General features: G+C 52.0%; 1 protein-coding gene across 1 annotated transcript in view; it reads left to right on the plus strand.

Moving 5' to 3' along the window:
* Galnt16 (polypeptide N-acetylgalactosaminyltransferase 16) overlaps positions 1 to 27,114 on the plus strand; it is an 89,710-nt gene that overhangs the window by 43,866 nt on the left and 18,730 nt on the right. Inside the window, exons 2-9 of the mRNA XM_015991934.3 lie at positions 12,249 to 12,406; positions 15,399 to 15,497; positions 16,095 to 16,162; positions 17,024 to 17,089; positions 20,224 to 20,345; positions 23,281 to 23,368; positions 25,500 to 25,584; positions 25,873 to 25,976. Of these exons, the coding sequence (XP_015847420.1) occupies positions 12,249 to 12,406; positions 15,399 to 15,497; positions 16,095 to 16,162; positions 17,024 to 17,089; positions 20,224 to 20,345; positions 23,281 to 23,368; positions 25,500 to 25,584; positions 25,873 to 25,976 (790 nt within the window). The remainder of the gene's footprint in view (positions 1 to 12,248; positions 12,407 to 15,398; positions 15,498 to 16,094; positions 16,163 to 17,023; positions 17,090 to 20,223; positions 20,346 to 23,280; positions 23,369 to 25,499; positions 25,585 to 25,872; positions 25,977 to 27,114) is intronic.

The raw sequence follows: 27,114 nt of genomic DNA on the forward strand, positions 1-27,114 counted from the left end.
ACTTTGGCCAAGCCCCTCCCAGCACGGTTCTGGCGGCTGTTTCTGACCTGCCCATGCCTTGCTTGGGTCAGACCAGGAAATCCTGCTGTGTAAAGCCCATGGTTTCCTAATGTCTTTAATATTTGACGAGTTCATTTGCTCATCTTATTTTTTCCAAACTTCCCGATACTTCTCTCATATTTAACTCTGAGAGAAGGGCTAAAGTGCCCTTCCTTCCCTCAACACAGCTGCCGCTTGCTCAGGATTGCTCCGGGTTTGTTTACTATGTCAAGGAGGATTTATGTCTTTTCATCCCTGAGTGTTTCAAGAGTAAACTGTGTCTGCCCCTTCAGGTCACAGAAAATACAGGGTAGATATCCAGAAAGGACACTGCATGAGAAGTGCGTACGTGTGGCTGCGGTGAAGGCTGTATGTTCATCTGTATCTTGTGTGTGTATCGGTGACATTCTGTGACCAGAACTGTAGCACAAATCTTTAAAGGTCTTATTGATAAAAACAAACCCAGAGCCAGGTATTGGGGTGAATGCTGAAAGATCAGAAAAACAGAACAAGCCACATCCAACCTCACCTCACCAACTTCTTAGCCAATCTTTTTTCCTCATCCGAATGGATCTCAGCTGAATTGCTGCTAAAAGCCTAAAAGCTTAACCAGCTCTAGTTTCTTGTCCTCACGCCTTATATACCTTTCTGCTTTCTGCCATCACTTCCTGGGATTAAAGGCTCTTGTTACCACGCCTGGCTGTTTACAGTGTGGCTTTGAACTCACAGAGATCTGGATGGATCTCTGCCTCCAGAAGGCTAGGATTAAAGGTGTGTGCCACCATTTTCTGGCATCTATGTCTGTCTAGTGGCTGTTCTGTTCTCTGACCCCAGATAAGTTTATTAGGGTGCACAATATATTGGGGGACACACTATATCACCACACAGAACATTTAAAACTTTTATTTATTTATTTTGTTGGATAAAACCACACTGTGGTGTGTCCCAAAAGAAATAAAAAGGCTCTTCTGTCTGTAAAGAACAAATATTCATTTCATTCCTGTTTCCAGATTTCACGTCTCATTTGTTCTTAGATAAAATGCTGGGCTGCAGACCGGACAGGGGGTTGTGATGGGCCAGTCCGTGCTCCTGGGGGGGGGGGTGGAACAAGTCCAGCAGCAGACCTGGTTTAGTCCACCAGGGCTGCTGTAGAAGAACCCCGCAGACCAGGTGGCCTAGAAACAAAGAGAAGTTCACCTCTCCGTGTTCTGAAGGCAGGCGGCAAAGCAAGGCTCAGTGTCTCGCCAGGGCTACCCTCTCTTGCTCCCAGGATGGCACATTGTTGCCATGAGCTTCCCACAGGTGATGCTCTGTCCTCACGTGGTGGACAGTGGAAGGACAAAAAGGGGTGAGTTCTCTCTGAAGTCTCTATTACCAGAGCCATAGTCCGTTCATGGGGCCACATCCCCTCCTCTTAGGCTGCGCTTCTTAATACCAGCACCATGGGGGTGCAGGTTCGACATTCAAACCATGGCAGAACCACCAGAGGCAGGCTACATCCCCAGTTCTCTCTCTCTCTCTCCTTTTTTCTTTTCTTTTTTTCCTGGGTTTCTCTCTGTAACCTTGGCTGGCTTGGATCTCACTCTGTAGACCAGGCTGGCCTCGAACTCACAGAGACCCACCTGCCTCTGCCTCCCTAGTGCTGGGATTAAAGGCGTGCGCCACCACTGTCCAGCCCTTCTCCTTTTCTTAATGCTACTTCTGATTCAAAAAGTCTGTCTTTATGTTCCATTATATGTGTGTATGTAATACACACACACACACACACACACACAAACACACACACATATAAAACCTAATAGCTCAATTGTTAGTCATGGACCACAGAAGTCCACGTCTTGCTTGACCCACAATGCATGCCAGTAAGGTACCAATCAGCCACTAGTCCGATGTCTCTCTCTTGGTTTTCTCTTCTCTCCTTTCTTTCTCTTTGCACTTGTATGCACATGTGCTGTGCGTTCCTATGTGTATGTGTGTTCTCCTGTGTGTGGGCACATGTATGCGCACGTAGAGACCTGACATTGATGCTAGATGCCTACCTCGATCCCTTTCCACTTTATTTACTGGGATGAGGTCTGTTGTTGAACCTGAGCGTGTGGATTCTGGCCAGTCTAATTAATCAGTCTGCCCTGGGGTCCCCCGTCTCTGACTCCAAGTGCTTGCATTACAGGTAGTACTGGTTCTGGGGGTCTGAACTGGGATCCCCATGCTTGCATGGCATGTACTTTATCCACTGAGCCATCTCCCCAGCCCCGAGTTGTCTTTGTTCTGAGAAGTGTTATAAGCTGAGACAATCGGCAGCTGATCGGGGCTGCTGCTAAGTCCGAGTTGGTTGAGTTCGATCCTGTCTCAGCTGACTTGGTCCTCACTCAGTCGGTGGGGCAGGAGACTGCCACCTCTATTGCCGGGCTCACACCGTATGTGCTGTGTGGCCCGTTAGTGCTTTTCTTTTTTTAGTGGATGTCTGGCAGGTCCAAGTTCAGTGGCTTCAGACTGTGCCGCACCTGGAGGGAGAGGACACTGTGTAGACCTTGACACTTTGCTCTTGTGACTAAAGCTGAAGAGAGGCTGCACCATCTGCCCGGAAAGAGCTTATTTGGAGACTGGGGGCCTGGAGGTTGGTTCACCTCAGCAGCTTCTCCCATGGCCTCCCTCTTTCTTAGCCGCACTGCGCGGCCAGCTTGTTTGGAGGGAGGGTGACACAGGGGGACAGGTCAGACCCCAAGCGGGAATTGCCTTTGTCATTTCTTAAGTTTGTCTGCAGCTGAGGATTATCAGGATTCTGAGGGCATCCCTGGCTGGAAAGAGTCGGAAGGGCCCAGAATGATCCAGAAAAGTCTGGCTATGTGCTATTTTGGTTTAAGTAACACAAACTCTTGCGTTTTTTTCCCCTTTTCTTTTTATTTAATCTCATGTTCTTTTGAACCATAAGCAAAGAAGTGCTTCCAAGCCCATGTGCAGGCCAAGAGTGACAGCACTGGGCATGTCCCTGGGTGAGCCACAGTCCGACACCCTGATCATGAGCCAAGGAGGAAGGCAGCCAGGGAGGGGGCCTGCCTCAGAGCTGAGAGCCTCAACATTAGAAGAGGGTCCCCAGGCTCCTCTGAGTCCAGGAATGGCCCGAAGGCACAGAGAGGCTTTCTGCGAGGCTCTGTGGACAGGTGGGCATCCCTCCAGCCCCAGTCCTGTCATTGAGTTGGTGTGTTGTGACCGGGCCGTGCTGCTCTGCCTCTCCAGTCCTTGTCCTCTATAAAGTGTGGACGAGAAGAGAGTGTGCTTTACAGGAGCATTTGGGAATGGAAATAAGCACCCGGCAGAGCTTCGGGTTCACAGTAGGCCCGCAGTGTGTCTCCTTCACCGTGGAAGAGGTCCTGTGGCCCCCATCCCCTGGGCTGCAGCATCTGTGGCTGAGAGGGTAAGGCAAGGTTTTGATGCCGTAACTTCATGTTCCAGCCTTGCCCAGAGAAGCCCGTTTGGCTCAGGTGCTTGAAGGAATGTACAGTGGGTCTCCCTTGACCGTCTTGGATCGCTAGAACCATCGGAATGCACTAGAACTCTTCTTAAGTGAGAGCACACATCCCATAAAGCTGTGGTCAGCAGCACCCTGGAAGAGTAATAGGAAACGAAGGCTAAGAAATGGCGTCAGGGGAGCCATGATAGGCAAGTGATCTTGAATCTCCCCTCTCCAGGGAAGTGGACCTGTTGTACAGTGGTAAGTCTCCATAGTAACTAGGCTCAAGCTTGGTTGCTGTGGGCTCTGCGGGTGGTGAAGTTCCAGGTCAATACAAACAGAGGCCAAGAACTGGAAACCCGAAGTCAAGCTTTGCTGAGACGTGGTGAGGGCGGCCATAAGGAGGTAGCCCCTACGTCCTCCACAGTGATAAGATCCTGGGGTCCCACTAGCTTATGACAGTCCCTCGTCATCGTTAGCTGTCCATGGAAAGCCACAGCTAAGGTGCTGTGGGGCACGCACACTAGAGTAACGTGAATGGCTTCCGAGTCAGAAGGCTTGTGTCCCGGCTCCAGCGACTGACTGGAGTGGCCTGCAGTACAGCCTGGGCATCGGGCCTTTTAAATCTTCCTGGGTGCGTCCGTGGTAAAGCTGAGGTTCGGGACCACTGGTAAAAATGGCAGGTGACGTAATTAATAACAGCAGTAATTATTATCACAGGCCCCGCGCTAAATGCATCATATACTCATTTCCCGTAATCCCCAGAATTCCCATTTTCCAGATGAAGCACTCTCAGATGAGGTAAGTCAGTCCCCAAGGTCACAGAGCAGCTGGAGCTGTTGTGGCGGGCCAAGGCCATCGGATACTGGGAGGCCAGCTTGGCCGCCACTGTAACCACAGCTTCCGAGGCAAGGCACAGTAGAAGATGGGACCAGTCTGGGCCAGCTCCCGGGTCCCCAGCTCCTGGTCCTGTGCCACCAGCACAGCATCTCTGTTGGATGAGAGTAGTGGCAGATGTCAGGGAAGCCCTGGGGGACCCCGTCCCAGACCTTGAGCAGCAGAGTTGTTGAATGATGTGCTTAGCAATGCTGGTAATGAATGGCAGTCTTTCTTCAGGGGTCAGAGCATCAGATGGGATTTGTCTCTCGGGGCCAGAGAGAGAGAGAGAGCGAGCAGGAATCACATTTTGTTCACCAGGTGGTTTTAGTTTATAGCAGAAAAGTCAGGAGCCATCCATAAAACAGGGCCACCGCCTTTTAATATGTAGTTTCATTGAAATGTAGTGAAAGGGAAAGCCAGCAGGTGCCTGTTTTACTGGTAGTTAAAGGAAATTGGGCGGCAGTTGTTTGAAGGGGGTTGAAGTTGTTTACATTGAAGATGTGGAGGTCTGTGCATGTTTGAAGGGAAGGTTTGCCAGGCTCGGGTGGAGGGCTGAACTGCTCTTGATGAAAGTGACATGGAAAATAGTTCCTTCTTATTTTAACCTCCCCCCAGCCCATTGCCGTGTGTGTCCTAATTTTAGCAGCAGAAAGCAATAAGCAAATTTTGATGGAAAAAGACGGAGGCGAGGGAGGCAAGTCTCAAAGTTTAATCAAAGTGATGGATGGAGGCGAAGGCTCTCCAAGATGAGGGATCTTCTCTCTCTCTCTCTCTCTCTCTCTCTCTCTCTCTCTCTCTCTCTCTCTCTCTCTCTCTCTCTCTCTCTCTCTCTCCCCAGCACAGCTACTATTTCAACTTAAGCAGTTTCACATGATTGACCTTACCGAGCGAGCAAGGGCCGGGTTTGGCATTCCATAAAAGGACAAAGACTGAAGAAAGGGGTGGTTGCTTACACTTCAGCCAGGAACCCTCTGCCCGGGGCTGGAGGGCAATGAGAAGCCCATCAGCCCCTCACTCGGCCTTCATGCCTCACCATGGCAACACAAAAGGGCTTCTAGGGTGGTCCATATGGAAGCTCCATCTTGGAAGCTGAACACGGCCCTGCCTGCTAGGGAATGGTGGGAATGCCCCGCCGAGCCCTGGACCGCAGCCACTGGCCCAAAGACCGAGACCAGCCTGATGTCTCAGGATGGACAGCTGCACACTGTGTCGTAGACATCAGTGGCTCGTTTGCTGGGCTTCGGTTTTTTTGTTTTTTCCTTTTTAGAGATTGTTTTTCTGTTCATCAAAAGGACTGAAGGGCTGCTGTCGATGAACTTTCGGTTACTAGAAGAGGACAGCCAATTCAAACTAACTGGAGAGGGTGTGGGAGGGGGAGAGAAGGAATATGCTAGAGAGCTCATCATGTAGAAAAGTCTCAGGGAAGGTTCTGTTTGGTCTAGATTGAGTCTTGAACCAATTAATCTACTGATGTACCTAGACGTGAAGTAATACGATTGGCCTAACCCAAAGTCCTGTGCTTACTCCTGTGTGAATATTTGGGGTGTTGGGACAGGGAAAGGGAGTGACAGCCTGGCCGGGAAAATGGGGAAGAAAGCCATAAAGCAGTCAGAGCTACCCTGTTACCTGCTTGTCCAAAGTGTGGTGTTTGTCCAAATGTGGGGTGAGGGGCTGGAGAGATGGACTTATCATTCCTTACTCACGTATTCTTTAGCCGTTGTTTTAAAGCGCCTATGATCGCCCAGGCACCACTATTGGTGAAATTAAGGCCACTCCACGTAGTTCAAAGGGAGGTTTATTTTGTGGGGTAACTTACAAGTGAAGGGATAGGTAACAGGGTTTGGGAAAGGTATGGCGCAGTCTGGAGGTGTTCTCTGGAGAACTCTGCTCGGTCTACCTCCAGCATCCAGGGTCCAGGGTCCAGGAACCAAGAGCGCCCACACATCCGGATCTCTGGTCTTCAGGGTCCTCTCTCAGCCCCACCTTGTAAGGCATGACAGTTACCGAAGCCTCAATGGGGGTTGGAACTTCCAGATCAAAGCTGGAATGGCTACCCACTACACACCACTGTGGACTTTAGGTTCCAGCACTAAACAAAACAGGCAAGCCCTGCTTTGGTGAAACTTGTACTCTTACAGCAGGAAGTGGCCAAGAAGATTAAGATATAAAATACATACAGAATTCCCCGTGGTGGTGAGTGCGGTAGGGAAAAGGTAGGATGGGGTGGCCTTGGGCTTTTATACGGGGTGGATAGAGGCGGCTCAGGGAGGGGGGTGGGGGGGGCCAAGGAACAAGACCTGCAGACTGGGAGGAGAGCCCCTGCTGCTGCTGAAGCAGAGCCTTTGGGGGCAGCAGGAGAGACTGAGTCCAGTGAGAGACAGGACCCCGCCCCTTGGGGCTCTGGAGTGTCCAAGGATCACATTCGTTTGCTAGTTTTTTCCTGGTTGATTACACTAATTTAAAAGAAATTCTTACTTTCCATGGACGAATGTTTTGCCTGCATGGATGCCGTAAGTGTCTGGTGCCCATGGAGGCTGGAAGAGGGCGTCGGATCCCCCGGAACTGAAGTTACAGAGGGTCGTGAGCTGCCATGTGGGTGCTGGGGAGATTATATTAGTTTGAGAGCAAGGACAGTATTTAAATATTTATTTTTCATTCAGTTATTCATCCATTCCTTTTTTCAGTGAGCACCTGCTAAGTATCTACTATATGTCAGATGTAAGAGAACTCACAGATGAGCAGCACTCCCCCCCCCCAAAAAAAAACAGGGTTTCTCTGTATAGCCCTGGCTGTCCTGGAACTTGCTATGTGGACCAGGCTGGCCTCGAACTCAGAGATTGGCCTGTCTCTGCCTCCTGAGTGCTGAGACTAAAGGCGTGCGCCGCTGCTGCTGCTGCTGCTGCTGCTGCTGCTGCTGCTGCCGCCGCCGCCGCCGCCGCCGCCACCACCACCACCTGGCAATGAGCAGCACTTAAAAAATAGCATTGTTTATTTATTTTTTGACAATTTCATATATGTATTCAATAGATTTTGATCTTACCCCCCATTCACCTCCCCCCCCTGCTCTCCAAAACACCCCCTCCCAACTTTATGTCCTCTTTAAACAAATAATTCACGGAGTCCAATCATCACTGTACACATTTGTGGGGCTGTCCACTGGAACACGGGTAACCTATGGCTGCACCCTCAAAGAAGAACAGTCCTCTCTCCCTCAGTAACTGTCGTCTGCCCATGAGGCTCTCCCCATCCGTTAGCACCTCACTTTAGTAGAAGAGCACAAATGTCAGTGTCCCGTGATAGGTGCCCAGGCTGACCTAAGAATTCCACACATGGTACAGCGCCCTCACCTGCTCTGGAAACGGCTCCATGCCCAGGACCTGCAGTTTCAGGCTCGTCGGGTGACGGGTGATAGCTCCCGATGGCCTTGTAGCCAAGGACCAAAAGATGCATTTCCCCTCACCCCTGCTGTGCTTGAGAAGTCAGGGGGATAGAAGCGTGGATAGTCACTGCGTTCCCCTGTAGGAGGGAAGAGGCGGGAAAAAGCGTGGTCACTGCCCAGCTGGCCTGCTGTGCGGCCAGGTTCTGTGGCCATCTCACCAGCCGCTCTGCTATAAATCCTTGCCTTGGAGTAGGTTTCTTCTTCATGACCCTCCTTAGCCATGCCTATCATGAGGTGAACAAGAAAAGAACCAGATGGCTACTAGGTGCCTCTCGAGGGGGCTGCCCTGCTCTGTGTTTCTTTCCTTTTGCTCATTCTCTTTTTGAATTAGTTGCTGGGGGGGGGGGGGGGAGGGCGGTGTGCATGCCCCAGCACACATGTGGAGGTTAGAGAGCAACTCTGTGGAGTTTGTTCTCTGCTTCCGTCTTTACCTGTTCCAGGGATCGAACTCAGATTGTCGGGCTTGGTGACAAGTTCCTTTACCCTCTCAGCTATCTTGCTGGCCAAAAGCCTTTTAAAATGATTATGATTATGTATGTATATTTGGGTACTGGTGGGCAAGGTGTGTGTGCAAATGAATATGCCCATGTGTGGGGATGCTGGAGCATAACTCGCTTTAAGACAGGGTCTCCCCCTGGCAGGGAGCTCTCCAATTAAGCTAGACTGTCTGTCCAGTGAGCCCTAGGGATCCTCCGGTCTCCACCTCCTTAGCACTGGGATTGCAAGGGCACACAGCCACACCCAGTTTTTTACACAGGCGCTGTGAATTGAACCCAGGTCCTTGTGCTTGCTAAGCGAGCCCGTTACCAACCAGGCCACCCTCACAGCTCTATTTCTACTTCTGTATCCCCCGCCTCTCACAGTACTTGGTGTATTAGTGCCAGTGGTACAGCCGTAGGGTACCACTGAGAAATCCAAGGCAGAGGTCTAAATTAGACTGCAGAGCGTGGCGGTGGCACCAAGATGACCCTGAATTTGTAGCTTGGCAGACAGAGGTGGAAGCACCTGTCTCGGCTACAGGGAGCACAGAGAAGCGTGTGGAGTATGAAGAGACTTATGGAGACGCGATTTTAGAGGCACAGAACCTGGAAAGGCTTGAATGTCTCAAGATCAGAGGTCAAAGCAGGAGTCGGAGAGCCACAAGGAAATGAGTGAGTAATGGTCTGGGCTGCCGAACTAGGAGTTCGACATCGGAAGTGGAAAGGCTGGGATGGTATCTGGATGGCAGCTGGGGGTGGTCTGAGGATAAAGAAAGTGAAGCCCTACAGAGATCATGGTGTTGCCACAAGGCACATCCTACCTTCCTCAGTCTCCCTTCACCTGGTTGGTTCAGGGACAACTGATGTTCCAGCCACATCCCGGGGGACTGCTGGGACAGCAGAGACCTCTGGGGAGGAGTGGGTCTGTGTTCTGTGGCTTCCTTCTTTGCAAACCCTCTCAGGAAGAGGGTCTCACCCCAGACCCTGGTCCATACGGAGTTGGACCAGGCCACACAGTAGCTCTGGGTTGTGTGAGAAGACATTTCTGAAGAACACTTTGAGACTAACTTGAGAGGCCTTTCTAGAGGGCTTTAGCCTAACTGGGCATTCTTCCAGAACATTCTCTGAGGCCTGAGGAGGCTTTGGGTGAGACATGGGAAGGCAGCTGACAAGGAGCAATCTCAGAAGTGTCCTTCCCTCTTCCGGTACCGGGCGGTGCTCTGGGGACTGGAGAAGTGAATGAGTGAGTGAATCGGTAGATTCAGACATTCATAAACGTAAGCCCAAGTGATCCCGAGCCCTGCACGTTAGGAGGGGTGCAGGTAGGCACATGGCTCCCAGTCAGTGTCGAATGAGCAGGAGGTGAGCATGGGATCAGGCTCAGAGGTTTCCTAAGCCCACAGAGTGGCTGAAAGTCCTGAATAAATAAGCATGGCTGTTGCCCCCCAGGCAGCTTTCAGGATAATGAGGTGATAAACACTCCCTTTGGGAGTCTGAAAAACTCTTCCTCTGTGGTTGTCTTTAATTTTAGCTCCTCAGCCACGAGCTAGCGGCTTCTTTCCACTCCCCTGACGCAGAGCTGGGGGAAGGAGGGACCAGCGTCAGCACCATCCTTGTCCCAGGTGGGAAGGACACAAGCCACTGCCTTTCCATTCTCACTCTCAGAGCTGAGGCAGGATCTAGAAACTCAGGGCCCAAGCCAGAACACTCCTTCCCCCCTCTCTCTGCTTCCTCTTTACCTCCTCTCTTGGCTGAAATGGATTTTGAGCCCACGGGGGTGGGGGTGGGGGGTACCTGCTGCTTCTGTTCATTTCCTGGCGTGGTGCTGACTCAGAATATTAGAATGTCAGGGCCACAGCTGTGCCACCTCTGGGCGGACACTGTAAGCAGATGAACCCAGCTTGGGACAAGGCCTGGAGGAAATAAGATTTCCCTCTCCGGATCTGCCCTCGGAACCCTAGGCTCCCCAAGCAGGCTCCTAGGACAAGAGGCCACTGGAGAGCGTGGCAGTGCCACAGAGTGGGTAGCGCTTAGGAGCTAGGGCCTTCCAGATCTTTCAGCATTTCTTCCAGGGAGGTTGAGGGCAAGCTGTCAAGGGAACATGGATACCTTGATCCGCTGATGAAACACCTGACTGTCACTCTACAAAATAGACCCCCTTTCTACGGGTTCCGCCGCTATACTGAGGCCACCCTTCTAGAATGAGGCATGTTTGGAGAGATGGCCCCACCCCTCACCACGGGCGAAGGAGAGCTGGCTCTGCCCCTCGCCCGATGGGGACAGTCCCGGTGGCCCAGACCAACCAGCTCAGCTACCACCTGGACTCATATCCTGGGCCTCGGGTTGGCCCACGCTAACATCTACCCCATCTATGACCTGCTGGAGTGCGTGAAGGGACTGGTCCTGCCAAATGGTATCAGCAGGATCTCCATGACTACGGCCACAGCAGGACACCTGAGAGGAGTTTCAGTGAGGGTCCAGTGATGATGGTGTGCCAGAGGCTAGACCAATGACTCATTGCGAGGACCATTTTGTGGGTGGGATTGACTGGACCAAAAGGTTATACTGCGTGATACACCACCGCTCCCGATGTCACTAGGACGAATGAAGAGGTGTTAGAAAGATGGCGGAGCAGGGTGGTTTTTTTGTTTGTTTGTTGGTTGGTTGGTATTTTTTGTTTTTAATTAATTGGGGGGCATGCTGCAGGGGTGAGGGGCGGATACAGAGGGACTGGAAGGTGAACAGGATTGGGGTACATGATGTAAAATTCCCAAAGAATCAATAAAGAATTGTTTAAAAGGTAGAATGAGGCTACCTCGGTCCTCGGTCTTTGGATCTGTGAGTGGACAATTCTTGCTCCCTTTTCTGCTCCCTCCAGGGCTGTTGGTTGGGCCGATTTAGAGTTGGGATGCAGCCACAGTTGAGAGTGTCTTAGCCCTCCTGGAAACATCTGGCTTGCAGTTTGGTTCCAATGATGAGATGTCAGGATGCACGTATCCATCCATTCATCTCTGATGTGTCATCCCCTGTACCTGGGGACTCTGGCTGCACAGAGTCGGGTGTGGCTAAGGAGTATGAGGCGGGTCCATCAGTAATCCCTCTCTCTCTCTAGTACTTAGACCAGCGGGCCCAGTGCCTCGGACGTGGGGCCACTGAAGCAGCGAGCAGACGTGGCAGAGAATTCCAGCACTGTATTAACACATTTGGTCCAGCCGGCTTGGGGCATTAGCGTGTAATGGCTTGATGTGAATGGGAACTCTCTGCAGCAGCTTGTCCGAGCCCTAGCTCTTATCCACAGGCAGCCTGTATGTGCCCAACCCAGGGCCAGCCTCAAGTGCATTCTTAGGAGACAGTCCATCTGCAGAGTACCCTCTCTAGTTTCTAGTCTCCTTAAAACACCTCATCCCAGGTGACTGAGTTTTCTCTGGGAAATACCCTCTCCACATCCAGCAGAGAGCATTGGCTTTAGAACCAGGGCCGGTTTGGGTGCCAGGGAGATAGTTCAGCTAATAGCATGCCTGCCACACAAAGCTTGAAGACCTTAAATCAGACCTCCAGAACCTAAATTAAAAAAAAGAAAGAAAAAGAAAAGAAAAGAATAAAGAAGCTGGACGTAGTGGTACACACCTGTAACCCCAGCGCAGGAGAGGCAGAGACAAGTTGAAGCTCACTGGCCAACCTGTATGGCCGAATCGGTTCAGATTCGGTGTCTCAAAAAGTACCCAGCACCATCTTCTGGCCTCCACACACGTGTATACATGCACAGTAGCAAGTGCACCCCCCCAAAAAAAATAATAACAGCTAGTTTGGATCCAGATTTATAATTTACTGGTTCTCTAAGGGAGGCGGGGTAGAGATGAGAGGGCCCCACTGGCACGCTCCTGGCGTGGACTCACTGTATCTTTCTCCAGTCACCACCACCTCCTGCCTGGGCCTTCTCTGATGCTGAGCTTTGTCTCAGGTGACAGGAACACCCTCCAAAGGCTTTGATGAGAAGGCGTACCTGTCAGCCAAGCAGCTGAAGCCTGGAGAGGACCCATACAGACAGCATGCTTTCAACCAGCTGGAGAGTGACAAGCTGAGCCCGGACCGACCCATCCGGGACACCCGCCACTACAGGTAGGACATCCACTGGAAGGAAGGGCTGAGAAAAGACCAGTGTGGTTTGGCTTGGTTTTTATTTTATTTGTGTATGCTTTATTGGTTTTTTTTTACATTTATTTATTTTATCCATGTCTTTCTCTGTGTGTGAACATGCACACATGCAAATCACGTGTTTTTTTTTTTTTTTTTACAAATATGGAAGACACCCTCATTCTCCATCTAGTGACTTAGACTTTCAGTCGACCTCACCCTTAGCACTCTCTTGCCCTCTGTGGTTCAGTGAGAAGGTCAAGGAAACCCCCAGTTGGAGCCAGAAGAGCTCCTCCGGTCCCTCGGTCAGGCATCCCAGCAAGGATAGCCTGCCAGGGAACTTCAAGCATGTCCGAGGAGGTGAGCGCCACAGCTGAAGGGCGTCTTCAGCCCTGCCCCCTTTGGCAGTGAAAGGCTGTGCACAGCTACCCTGTCTCCTCCTTCCCTCCGCCCTCCCCCAGCAGCTCCTGCAGATACAGCCCGGTCTTGTTCCTTGTTCTTCTGTGGGAGGTGGGCAACATCCTAGACCAGGGTCAGTGAGGCTTCCCCCAAGTCCCCAGCTCAGTGGGACTGGACCCCGGCAAGGCAGCAACCCTCTTCCTGAGTTCTTCCCATGTTATCCTATCTAGAGTATGTGTTCCACCTCTTCCCACTTCCTGCCGTCACCTTCATCCTCTTCCTTCCGCAGAGACCCGGTCCCTCGTGCCTGGTCTCATCTACCCCTCAGTTAGCATGGGATGTTCCTGTGTCCTTCTTTCCCCCTTTTCCTTTCCTGGGTGTGTGTGTGTGTGTGGGGTGGTGGGGTGCAAGACAAGGTTTTACACTAGCACAGGCTGGCCTGGAACTCACTGTATGTACCCCAGGCTAGCCATGAGCATGCAACTCACTCCCTGCTTCAGTTCTCAAGTGCTGAGCAGACATTCGTGGCTTCTTTCCTGTGTGTAAGTAAGTCCTTTGTCAGCCAGCCTGGGGGCAACTTCCCCTCTCCCCTCTGAGGCAATGATAGGTTCATGTGCTGTTCTTCAAGGCCTTTGGTGGACAGCCCTCATCATGGCTAACCTAGGCATCAGGTCTTTGGGGAATCTATGCCTTGACCTCATATGTAAACTGAGGGCTTGGCCTGGACCATCTCTGCCCACCTTCCTACTGCACCCCACCTTGACCTCCTCGGTCACTGTTCTCTGATGGCTAAAAGACCGAATGGTGCTGGAGCGATCATATCCAGGGTGGTGGTGGGTTGATGAGGTGCCATGTGCTGCTGCTGGGCCCTCTCGGAGGGCTGAGGTGGATCGTGGTGTGTGTGTGTGTGTGTGTGTGTGTGTGTGTGTGTGTGTGTGTGTGTGCACATGCACACTCCTGCAGAGGGAGAGCAAAGGAGGTGCTGGCCTGATAGAGCCAGTGTGCTGGTGCAAACCCTGCCTTCCGCTTCTGCTGGACTCTGCTGCAGTCTAGCTCCTGCTCCTGGCCTCTGTCTAGGGTGCTCTTGTCAAGGGAAACAAACTACGCGAGACTGACTTGTTAGGACCATGAGAAAACCTCCACAAACATAGGCATGGGACAGCCTCTTGGATGACTCCTGGCTCCTGGGAATTGGGTAGCCCTACCCGCCGTGAGAAGTTCAAGCCCGCCTTCCAGAAAAGTGTGGGAGGCTTGCCTCCTTCAAGGAGAGAAAGACGTCGTTATCCAGTCTCTCTCCTTAGACATCTAATGGCTAGGGGACAAGCGCAGAGAACTGGGGCCCAGGTCTGTGTTCCGAGGCTTGGCACCAGGAGGAGGTTCCTTTTCAGCTAGTCAAGCACAAGTCAGTCCCCCTGACCCCTGCCCTTTTGGGAACAGGCACTTGGACAGCCTGGCTTCTGGGGGCAGAGAGCAGCCCTCCCCCACAGCCCCCTCAAGGAGAGCTACTTGAAAGCTCCTTGGGATTTTTCCCTGAGGTCTCACCCTAGCGGGACTCCATGCCTGTCTAACCCGGCTCCTCTGCAGGGCAGAATATGGGCCTGGGAATTCAGACTGTGGGCAACTGTCAGCGGAGTGAACGCTGTAATGAAAAAATAGTCATTGCCGGGGTTGTCTGGAGCGGTTGTAATAAAGAACATCGCTTAGGAAAACCAGCGGAGGCGGCTGCCTTCCAGCGGTGTGGGGCCCCGGAATGAATACATTCACAGAAAGCGACAGGGAGGAAGGCTGACAGAATGAGGATTTTAAATTCCCCTTCCTGAGGACCGGGGGTCGTGGGGGGGTGTCCAAAGACAGGGTACTGAAGGTGGGGGAGCCCAGGGCTGCTGAGGCGGGGGCTGATTGGCAGGAACTGCCCTTGGTGTCTTCTGGGAAGTGGCTATCCTGCGGGCTAGCTGCTGCTGCTGCTGTAGTCTGAGGGCCCTTGCAGAGCTGGTTAGTGCTAGGGAGGAGAAGGGAGGGAAGTCTCTCTACTCCCACCCTGCAGGCAGAGTGGGAGGAATTTCTGGCCAGATCCTACCAGAGCTGGGAGACAGGAAGGAAAAAAGCACCAGGGTGTGAGAAGGCAAAAGGAGGGTGGTTTTTTTTCCCCCTCCACCACCTTGGACCGCTGGCCTGTCCCATCAGCCATATTGCTCTTTGGCTCCCGCCTGTATCCTGGGGCCTATACATAAACCCCATCCCTCCCCAAGAGGCAGTGTGTGTGTGTGTGTGTGTGTGTGTGCGCGCGCGCGCGCGCGCGCGCGCGCGCGCGCGCTCTGGTGCTTTAGGTCTTTGGCATGGAACGCCCCAGACTTGGGACGACCCCTCCATCTGCCGCTTCCTTCCTGGGCCCCCTGGGCCAAGCTGCATGTGGGTGCTGGGTCCATGTGGGATGGAGCATCTCGTTGTGGGAGGTAGGCTGTATCCTTCTCTGGCCTTAGAGCTGTCCCAGGGCACAGCAGAGTGGATACAGAAAAGGCAGCTGGACCTGCCTAAGCCTAACCCCACAGCTCGTCCCTGACTCCCGCTCTCTTCCCAGCTGCCCCTCCTTGTCCTATTCTTCGGACCTGCCGCCCACCAGTGTCATCATCACCTTCCACAACGAGGCTCGCTCCACCCTCCTGCGCACCGTGAAGAGGTGAGACCCTCACCCCCACGGGCTGTCATCTCCGTGGCTCTGCCCCATGAGGTCTCTCGGGTGGCCCGTGGAGTTCCTGACTAGACAGGACCTCGTTGCTAGGGATGGTGTCCAGGCAGCGGGGGGGGGGAAACCAGTGAGCACGGGGAGGGTAAGACCTGTCCTTCTGAGATGCTAGGCCTGGTGAATGTTCTGGGAGACCCGGGAAGGCCACAGCAGGCAAACCCAAGGTCAAATGAGGGTTAGACCTGCAGCAGTCTCTTGAGTGGAGGGAGGCAGCGATGGACAGGAGGCCTTAGGAAGTTATCAACACAGCAGGTGCCTGTTACAGAATCAGAGAGACACGCCCCTGCTGCCCCCATCTAAGCTTGGGCCGGTGGGCAAGTTTAACCTGCACCTGTCCCACTTCCCAAGGGGTGCCCAGTGGCACTTCTTGGCTTGGATAGCCTTTCCCCGAGAGAGAAAGACAGACACCCTTCCCAACCTCGGGGGGGCGGGGGGGGGGGGAGGCAGCGGGAGCCTCCATGGTGGGAGGGGCTCTTCCAGGGATGTGTAAGAGCGGCTGGCTCCAGTGTTCTGTTCCCACTGCCGCTCCAGTGTTCTGAACCGCACTCCTGCAAGCTTGATCCAGGAGATCATTCTGGTGGACGACTTCAGTTCCGACCGTAAGTATTCATCTCCCGGTGGTGTGCCCCTCCACGCCCCGCCCTATCTGTTCCCCCGAAACGCTGAGATGAGCTCTCTGTGGCCACCCTGGTCCTCACACACTGACCTCTCTGTCAAGAAGGGAGTCTTTGGTCTTTCCTAGGACGCTTCCCCATCCTGGCCCCCAACAAAGGGAAAGAATGGCACTGTTTAAGGATACACTCGTGATATGATATTAAAACAAACAAACAAACAAGCTGAAACGAGGGGGCGGGTGAGGAGAAGCCTCGGTAGATAAAGCGCTTGATCGAACAGCATGAGAACCTGAATTTAGACATGCAGCACCCACGTATAAAAAGCCAAGTGCCAGAGTGTGCATCTGCCACCCGGTGCTCAGAGGAGGGAGATAGGTAGGTGGGGGGTGCCTCACTGGCCGGGCAGTCTCCTAAACTGTGAGCTCCACGTGCAATGCGAGAAGCTGTCTCAGAAAATAAGGTCAAGAGGTCAGGAACAAAGAGGAAGACATCCGAGGTTGACCTCTGGCCTCCATGCCTACACACACGGGCAAGCACACTTGCACAGATACATACACACAGACACACAGACACACACACACACACACCCCTGGAACAATATCCACAGACACACACACCCCCTTGGAACAATATCCACAGCATCCTTTACAGTTACATAGGAAGAAGAGTCCCTTTAAATATGGCAGGTGCTCTCTGGTGCCCGCTGGGCTAGAGTTGGGTTCCTAGGCACTGGTGTTCCTCACTTGGCCAAGGAGTGGGGACAGGGCTACCCTTCAGCTTTGATAGCCAGGATGATCTGATGCCCATATCTAAATGAGCTTGTTTTACCCCCCCCTTTGCCCTCAGCTGAAGACTGCTTGCTTCTGACTAGGATCCCCAAGGTCAAGTGCCTTCGAAATGACAGGCGGGAAGGTGAGTGCTGGATCTGAGTTCCTACCCTGGAGCTGGGTCATGGCGATCTTCTCACCTCCCCCACTCCCATTGGGCACTGTGTTATCCTAAAGCCTGTCTGGCTGCCTTGGTTGTCTCTTCTGAGAAATGGGGCAGTGCTGGCACTTTTCTGCCTTCCAAGGTTGCTATAAGATTGAACAAGAGGTTAGTGGTGGAGGGCTCTGAGAAAACCAAAGGGAAGGAGAAAGGCATGGCCAATCAATCAAAGGGTGGTTCAGAGCATCCGTGATAGCGCAGTGTAGTGTCCAGCCATCTAGGGGGCACGAGAAGCCCCAAGCACGGTTCCTGTCCTAGGAATGTTTAGTTTGTGCCCAGGGGATCAGAATGACCCTCACCACAGGCGGGTTATGCCTCTGTGAAAAGTGTGAAGATGGAGGAGAGGGAGCGGGTTGAGCAGGAAGGATGTCTGTGGAGGAGCGGGCCTCAGTGTGGGGAGGAGTAGCCGGCGCCTCGTGAGACAGGTGACGGAGAGCAAGGGAGGACATGGCAGGCCGAGCACGAGCACACCGCAGCCGAAGGCAGGAGCTGACAGGTACACGGTGCTCGCAGCCCTTCTTGGCTGGAGGACTGTGGCAGGCATGGGCTTGGCTGACAGTCTCCAACTTAGCCGTGACAGCCATTGTTCCTGTTCTGCCTGGAGAACGGAGAACACAGAGGTGTTGTGATTTACCAAAGGTAGTGAATAGAGGAGCCAGGGTTCCGGCCTGGGAGACATCCTCAAAGGCCAGTCTTTTTTTTTTTTTTTTTTAATATATATTTTTTCCCCTTTTATTTTATTTTACAATACCATTCAGTTCTACATATCAGCCACGGGTTCCCCTGTTCTCCCCCCTCCCACCCCCTCCTCTTACCCCCAGCCCACCCCCCATTCCCATCTCCTCCAGGGCAAAGCCTCCCCCAAGGACTGAGATCAACCTGGTAGACTCAGTCCAGGGAGGTCCAGTCTCCTCCCAGATTGAGCCAAGTGTCCCTGCATAAGCTCCAGGTTTCAAACAGCCAACTCATGCACTGAGTACAGGACTCAGTCCCACTGCCTAGATGCCTCCCAAACAGATCAAGCCAATCAACTGTCTCACCTATTCAGAGGGCCTGATCCAACTGGGGGCCCCTCAGCCTTTGGTTCATAGTTCATGTGTTTCCATTCGTTTGGCTATTTTTTTTTCAATAATTGAGTAAAACCGAAATTTATTATAAGCCACAGTCATCCTAGGGACCTCCATGCTATATATATAGCCTCCATGGTTCTATGGGTTGTGGTCTGATTGTTCTTTATTTTATATCTAGAATCCACCTATGAGTGAGTACATATCAAAGGCCAGTCTTTTAGTCCCTTTCTGTACTCTTCCTTTCTGTGAGAACCCAGGCCTGGTCAACGGGGGCAGTAGAGGGTGGGTTGAAATGAAAGCAGACCTTGAAAAGCCAGAAGACCACTCTTAGAATTGATACGGCAGATAACAGGGAGCCAGAGGGAGAGAAATAAATATGTGCTAGGTATTATATAAGAAAGGCCATTTAAGCCTAGGAGCCATAAGGATATTGGTGAGTGAAGTCTTCAAGAGAAATGCCTCTCCAGCCACTAAAATAGGGACTGTCAGGCTTGGGAATAAGTTGTCCTGGGGTTTTGCCAACAGTGAATGAGAATTTACCGGCAGATGCTTTCCCTGTACCTTTAAGTAGAAAGGTGGGACTCGGGCCCTTTGGACTGATGGGCAGTTGGTTGGTTAGAGGCAGAGTGATGAGCAAAGGTGTGGTCAGGGAAGTCTCTCCAGAAAGTGGCCTCTATCCAGAGGTTTCAGCATGAGGCCCTTCCCTTCCCACAGCTCACAGGACATGGGTGGTTGCTCTGACCAGGGCAGAACCAGCTGGGCCTCTGCTATCCTGACAGACAGCCCCCCCCCCTGCCCCCACTCCGGCCTCCGCACCCCCAGCCCTCGGCAGAAGGGCCAACAGCAAAGCCAGTTAGTGAGCAGTTAGGGAAGCCATCAGGAAACTGTAGGTAGAGTTTTCCTGCCTTGCCCACAGTCAGGACAAATCTTTGTCACCCGCCAGTCCCACAGCCGCTCAGACCCAACCAAGTAAACACAGAGACTTATATTGCTTACAAACTGTATGGCCGTGGCAGGCTTCTTGCTAACTGTTCTTATAGCTTAAATTAATCCATTTCCATAAATCTATACCTTGCCACGTGGCTCATGGCTTACCGGCATCTTCACATGCTGCTTGTTGGGGTGGCAGCTGGCAGTGTCTCCCTCTGCCTTCCTGTTCTTTCTTTTCTCCTCTCTGTTAGTCCCGCCTATACTTCCTGCCTAGCCACTGGCCAATCAGTATTTTATTTATTGAGCAATTAGAGCAACACATTTGACATACAGACCATCCCACAGCAGGAAACGGAGACAGGAGAGAGAAAAACCTAAGGCGCGTAGGTCCTGAGGTACCAGGCGCTCTCCTTGTTCCGCTGTGACAGGCTGGCTTATGTGGTTTTTAATCTTATAGGTAAGAAACGGAGGCTTGGGGTGGCGACATAGCTCAGTGGAAGGATGCTTATCTAGCGTGTACAAGACCTGTGTTTGATCCCCAGGACGGAAGAAAGAAAAGAGAGAAAGAAAGGGCAAGGAAGGAGGGATGGAAGAGGGAGGGAAGGAAGGAGGGGTGGAGGGGAGAGGGGGGAGGGATAGAGGGGGAAGGGAAGGGAGGGAGGCTCAGACAGGTTAAACAACATACTCAAAGTGCGTGAAGGGCTGGCACACAGACTCAAGTCAAGATTTTCTCCCCGTCACATCTGGTTGTGTGGCCCGAGGGAACCACGAAGGGTCTCAAGGGGATAGATTTTGTCATCCCGGTCAGTAGCAAACTCCAGCCCCACTCACTCAGCTTGACTGCCCATCTGTATCTAGAGCGTCAAGGGTACTCAGGGAATGGCCCTGGGTGACCATGAAGGTGAGGGAGACAAGAACGGGGGTGTGGGGAGATATGGAGGCACGAAGAAGAGGCCAGCCACTGTAGCTCAGCACCTCAGCCCCTGAAGCAGGGAGGGCCCTGGGACTTGGGGGGACACTGGTAGGCTACTGGCTCAGCCCTTCCCTTTCCTCTCGCAGGACTGATCCGCTCCCGGGTTCGCGGGGCAGATGTGGCGGGAGCCACGGTTCTCACCTTTCTCGATAGCCACTGCGAGGTGAACGTGGAGTGGCTGCAGCCCATGCTGCAGCGGGTGATGGAGGTGAGTCGCCTGTCTGTGGGAGCTGGACCCCTCCAGGGGATGCCCTCGGCGCTCCAGGCATTGAGGAGTTAGGCCGGCATTGTGGGGGGCCTCAGGGTCTGCTTTCCCTGAGAGACCCCACCCCACCTAGCTGTCTCACCCGAGAGTGGGGACAGTTGTCATATTTGTCCCCACTGCGGGTGTGAGAGTCACATTGCATGGAAGTTAGGTGAGCCAAGACACTCAGACTGTGATGGGTGCCGCTCGTCTCCCCAGAAAGACAGGGTCCTGGGAGGGGGAGTTTGTGGTCAGGCTGGAAAGCCGGATGGAAACAGGACCAGACTGGAGTTCAAGAAAGAAGAAGAGGGAGCAGGAGGCCCCTGCCATGCATGTGTCTGCTGTTCATCAGGATGGGATAGCAGAAAAGGATGAGGCAGGCACAACTGAACCATGAGAAGGCAGATGGCCCCAGCGGGGTGTGGTGATGGGGTGTGGTGATGTGTGCCTATACTCCCAACACTTGGGAAGCTGAGGCAGGAGGATCATGAGTCCAGACTAACCCAGGCTAAATAGTGAGAGGAAGAAGGGAGGAAGAAGGAAAGGAGGAGGAAGGGGAGACAAAGAGGAGAAAAGCAGCCCAATTTCTAAAACAAGCAAAGGATTTGAGAGAGCACTTGTTTAAAGAAGATTTGCACCTCACACCCATAAAAAGTGCTCAATCCGTCCACCATTCGGGAAGGGCGCCCCTTAGCCCCACCGTGATAGTGCTGCTCACCTGCAAGAATGGCCGTAGTCAAACAGACAATAGCAAGTGCCGGCAGGATGTGCGCTCATAGGAACCCTCCCGCAGTGCTGGTGGGAGTGTGACATAATGCAGGAACTTTAGAGGACAGCCTGGCAAAGTTCCCCTGCTCAAATAAACCCTGGAGGAAAAAAAATTATGACTACACAAAGACTATACATGTGCTCATTGCTAAAATAGCCAAAAGGCTGTGGTATATCCATATAGTAGAATATTATGCAGCCAGGAAAACAAATAAAGTACTGATATGTGTTACAATGTATATTATCTTTGAAAACCTGTGAGATGAAAGAAAGATAGTCAAGAAGGCCATATATTATATGATGCCATCTGCAGAACAGGTCTAAAGTCAGAAAATTCATAGAAATAGAAAGTAGGTTAGTTTCTGTGTGTGTGTGTGTGTGTGTGAGAGAGAGAGAGAGAGAGAGAGAGAGAGAGAGAGAGAGAGAGAGAGAGAGAGAGAGAGAGAGTTCTAGAATAAGGTGGTGAATAAAGTTAGTCTACTGTGTGAACATAGAAGTCCTCTGAATTGTACTTTCAAATATGATATATCGATTTTGTAGTGCATTAATTCTATCTAGTTCCCTGGTGAGCACAGAAAAGCTCCAGGCAACCTCCCTGGTCACTACCCAGGCTTTGAATACCTGAGCCATGTGCGAATTAAGGGACTTCCAGTTATGCACAGCAGGTCTTGGGAGCCAGTGAGTAAAGCTGCTTGTCCCCAAACCTGAGGACCTGAGTTCGATTCCTGGGACCCACCTGGTAGATGAAGAGAACTGACTCAAATTTTTTGGACTCCACATGCATGATATGGCATGCTCGTGCACACACGTGAATGAATAGGTGGGTAGGTAGGGCAGTTAGACAGATAAAAATATATGTAAAAAGAATTTTAAAATTAATTTATTTTTATTTTATCAATATTGATTGGTGTTTTGCCTGCATGTATGTCTGTGTGAGGGTGCCAGATCCTCTAGAACTGGAGTTATAGAAAGTTGTAAACTGCCATATGGGTATTGGAAATTGAACCCTGGACCTATGGAAGAGCATCCAATGCTCTTAACCACAGAGTCTCCAGACTCTGTAAGAGAATTGTTTTTTCCCCACCCACCTCTGCTCTCACTGGCTATTTCTTGCTTCTCCTCTGGAGAACTCTCTCTTTTTTTCTCTTTTCCTTTTTTGTTTGTTTGTTGTTGGTTTTATTTTGAGACAGGGTTTCTCTGTGTAGTTTTGGTGCCTGTCCTGGATCTTGCTCTGTAGACAAGGCTGGCCTCGAACTCACAGAGATCTGCCTCTGCCTCCCGAGTGCTGGGATTTAAGGCGTGCGGCACCACCGCCCTGCAGAAAACTTTCATCCAGGGCTATTTAGTATCTTCTTTCCTAACTCCTGTGTGGTCATTCCTGTCCATCTCTCATCATCAGCTTTTAAGGTGGTTTTAACCTTTAGAGTGTAAGAGAATTTTCTGAAGAGTGGCTTTGTTATTGTTGTCTCGCTGGGTAGCCCGGGCTGGCCTTGAACACACCATCCTCCTGCCACAGCCTTCTGAGTGCTGGAGTAAACAAGTGTGTATCATCACATCTGGGTCGGATAAGAGGGAATTGGAGTCGAAAGGGGGCGGGGGGGGGGGGCTCTAATCTGTGCCCCTCGGTGGAGTGTTAAAAGGGTCTACCAAGTGGGATTAGGTTTTCCCTGGGGTGTACAACATGATTTACCCCAACTCAAGAAATCAGGGAGGCTTGTGTTATACAGGGACCATAAGGTCCCTGGCCTTAAGCTGTCGGTGCCCATTTGGGGAGCCTCAACTCCAGAAGGTAGAGAGATGAACAACAGGAACCAGAAGGGCCCACCCTGCGGCAGAACAGCCAGCACAGACAGCGGCTGAGTGGCTGTCCCGTCTAGACCGTGATGGTGAGGGCATCCCAGCGGGGGACATCCCAGAAGGGATCAAAATGACACAGGAGGAAGAGGCTGGGTCAGTAGTGCTGTGCCTGGAACTGGGTGTGTGGTGATCTCGTCCAGCCCCTAGGGTCTTCCAGGAGCCTGGGGAGGCTGTGGCACCCCGTGTTCCAGAGGTTCCCTCTTCGGGGCAGGCAGCGGGGTGGGGCTCTGTGCAGACGTCCCTGACCTCGCACCTTCTCACCCTCCCCTCCTAGGACCACACCCGGGTGGTGAGCCCCATCATTGATGTCATCAGCCTGGACAATTTCGCCTACCTCGCAGCATCTGCGGATCTCCGAGGAGGTGGGTCCTGCTCCTCCGAGGGGCGTCTAGGCTTGAAAAGAGCCAGGGCGGAAGCAGGCAAAAGCCCGGGTTCAAGGGCTCTCCTGAGTCTCGCCCTGCCCCTCCCCCCCCCAAGAGGAGGGACAAGGAGAGCCCTGGGTTGGAAGTGCCTCACACGGTCAGAGGTGGGGCTAGCTGGTCATTCTTCATTCCCTCCCCTCATCATGGGCACATCGCTCCCGGCACTGCGGGTGCAGGGCGCTTGGCCAAAGGCCCCGGGGGAGTCTTCTGGAGAGCAGACGTTGTCTGGACAGGAAGGACACGAGCCTGTGGCCTTGCCTGAATTCTCCACACACATCCCACAGGCGCGTCCCAGCAGCTACTCGCCACATTTGCTAGCAAAGCCTTGAAGCAGCTGGTCAGATTTGCTATGGGCTGTTAAGTACATCAAACCCACAGGAGCGGGCAGGATTTTAGTGTGGACAAATGTAAACGATCTCATGGGTGTTTTGTATTGATTGCATGCTTGAAATGTTTTAGATGGACAGTCTTAAGACTGTTTTATTCAAATTAACCTCATGTTGTTCTTTTTTTCTCCCCCATGTAACTCCTGGACTGGTTTTTTAAAATATTAGTTAATTCATTTATTAATATTTTATGTGGACTATGTGCATGCAATGTCCACAGAAGAAGAACCTCAGATGCTCCTAACTGCTGAGCCATCTCTCTAGCCCAGTGGTTCTCAACCTGTGGGCCACAACCCCTCTGGGGTCGCATATCAGATATTTACATCATGATTTGTAACAGCAGTAGCAAAATTACAGTTATAGAGTAGCAATGAAAATAATTTTATGGTTGGGGGTCACCACAATGTAAGGAACGGTATCGAAGTGCCACAGTATTAGGAAGGTTGAAAACCGCCGCTCTAGACCGTTCTGGACTATTTTACGTGGCGTATGTGGCTTTGAGTTGGTGGCTTACTTGTTTTATCATCCTTTTTGGACAAGTATGGACCCTGGCATTGGGCTGCCCAATCCAGATGACAGTTGCCCCATGTGGCTCTTTAAATTAATTAAAATTAAACAAGATTTACAGTTAAATTCCTTGGGTGTCCTGGCTACATATCAAGAGCTTAACCCACATGAGGCTTTGGCAGCCACACAAGGTTTTGGTGTCCCCACTGAACCCTATAGATACAAATCATATCTGTCATTACAGAAAGTTCTGTTGGATGCCACTGCTCTTGAGAGTCTGTTACTGGGAGCTAGGGGGCGTGGGGGACAGTCCTTCCTTGGGGTAACCCACTAAGTGGACCCAGCCAGGAGTTAGACCTTGGAGTTGGGTAAGATTCTAAGGGAAGCCAGCCAGTTCCCGTCTGAGAAGTCACCTCAGGGTCTTTGTACTTTGTCTCAGTTACTTTCCTATTGCTGTGACAAAATGCCATGACCAAAGAAACTTATAAAAAAGAAAGCATTTAATTTGGGGCTCATGGTTCCAGAGGATTAGTCCATAGCCATCATGGTGAGCAGCTTGGCAGCAGGCAGGCAGGCAGGCATGGTGCTGGGGCAGTAACCGAGAGCTTACAGCTGATCCACAAGCAAGAGGCAGAGGTAGCTGACTGGGCCTGGCATGGACTTTTAAAACCTCAAACCCCACCCCCAGTGACACACTTCCTCCAATAAGGCCACACCTCCTAATCCTTACCAAACGGTTCCATCTGGGGGCCAGGCATTTAGATATATAAGCCCATTGGTGTCATTCTCGTTCAGAACGCCACCCACTTGCTGCTGCCTCTGTCTGGAATTGCCTTTCCCCAGATGTCTGTATGGATTGCATCCTTCGTTCAGATCCCTACTAAAAAATCAACCTGTGGGTGAGCCTTGCTGACCAACCTTATTATAATATGGACACCTCATCTTAGTTTTCATTTTTAGCACACTGTCAATCTCTGTGGACACATCATACACTTGTTAGTCTTTGTCTTGTCAGTAGGCTGACAGCATGTGAGGAAGGCACATGTCTCCATTTGAATGACGGAATAGTGGCTTCTACCACCCTGCTCTGATCAAAAGAGATTGACGGGTGGAGGAAAAGGTCCAAAGCCCTCAGTGGGCTCTTCCCTGAGCCCACCCCCACCCTGCTTTGCCTGTAGGATTCGACTGGAGTCTGCATTTCAAGTGGGAACAGATCCCCCTGGAGCAGAAGATGACCCGGACAGATCCCACCAAACCCATCAGGTCAGGAATGCTTGGCCTCTGGGAAGCTCTCTCCTTCCTGGATCAGGGGTCTGGGAGGCTCTTGGGAGGGTGTATCCTCACTAGGGCTCCCAAGGGTTCCTAGTCTAGGTGCTGACTCTGTCTGGGCCATCAGACAGAGAGGACCGAGATCGTGGGAGCAGTTGTGAGGGCCCTGAGAGCTGGCCAGCCCTCCTGCTCCAATGACTCTGCAGGTAGGGAGCTGGGGCCAGAAGAGAGGTTCCTGGTTTCCATGTTTCATGGTTGCACCCTCCCTCTCTGTCTCCCCAGGACACCTGTTATAGCTGGAGGAATCTTCGTGATTGACAAGTCCTGGTTTAATCACTTGGGGAAGTATGACGCCCAGATGGACATCTGGGGAGGAGAGAATTTCGGTGAGCTGATAAATAATAACAGTAAAAAGACAAGAGCCATACCAATAGTTCAGATGGAGAGCAGTCTACACTTGAGGTCCTGGTCTGTAAAGATGTGACACTTGTTGAGACCTTTAATCATCATAAGGACCCTCTGAGGCAATTGTCTCCATTTTACTGATTCAAACAGGCACAGAGAGCTATTTGTTCAGGTCCACTCAGGTAGACAAAAAAGTTTAGTGTGTCTAGGGGAGCATGTGGCCAGATGGCCAGACATGTGTGTTAGGAACACATGACTGAATACAGCTTAACTACGTGGCTGTTTCTCTACCAAAAGGGATAGGAAGGAATACAACTGGGCATAATGGTCATGTGTGAGCAGGGAAGGCCTGGATGCAGGCCCCGGCTTGGCTTCTTCAATCTGTTTTTGATTCTGGGCAAACTGAACCTCTTTGGGACCCAGCTTCCTCCAGAGCTTGTTGAGTAGTGATTGAAGCTGTGGCCATTATTGCTGTGCGTGAGACCATCAGAACCCTGCAGATGAGAACTCCTGGGCTGCCTGGAACAGCAAGAGGGAGATGGAACAGAGCCAGAGGTTTGCTCTCCTGCCCCAGAGCACCATGGAGAGGTCACCAAGTGAGGTCAGAGCCCAGGCTCCAGCACAGGTGGTCTGGGTCACTGGGAGAAGCAGTCACCTTTGGGAACCTCAGTTTATTCACTTGGGAAAAACAAAAACAAGGAAGGGGGGAGACCTCCTTCCCAGGGGCCTGGTGAAATGGGCACGAGACTGGGTATATCTGGCCAGGCCCCAGCAGGGTTCAAATGCAGGGCCCTGCTGCATGGGTGTTCACTAAGGACTCGTTCACTAAGGTGTCCTCTCCCACCTCCCCAGGAAAACAGGTGCACAGAGAGGCTAATTAACTAAGTGGAAATAGGCACAGGATTTTTCTCCTCTCAGATTACTCTCAAAAGTGTACAGGCAGCACTCACAGGAGTCAATTCTGTGAGCTGGGGCACAGTGACCCTTTCATCCTCATCCCATTTCCTGCATTTGGAGTCCCAGTGACCTGCTTTGTGTCCTGGTCTCCGCCGGAAGGCAGCTTTGGCAAAACAGGTTTGCTGTGAAGCCATGGCAGGCCCAGCAGGCTGGAAAAGGCCC

This window comes from Peromyscus maniculatus, chromosome 14, assembly GCF_049852395.1.
Source record: "Peromyscus maniculatus bairdii isolate BWxNUB_F1_BW_parent chromosome 14, HU_Pman_BW_mat_3.1, whole genome shotgun sequence".
In the NCBI taxonomy this organism is placed as follows: Eukaryota; Metazoa; Chordata; class Mammalia; order Rodentia; family Cricetidae; genus Peromyscus; species Peromyscus maniculatus.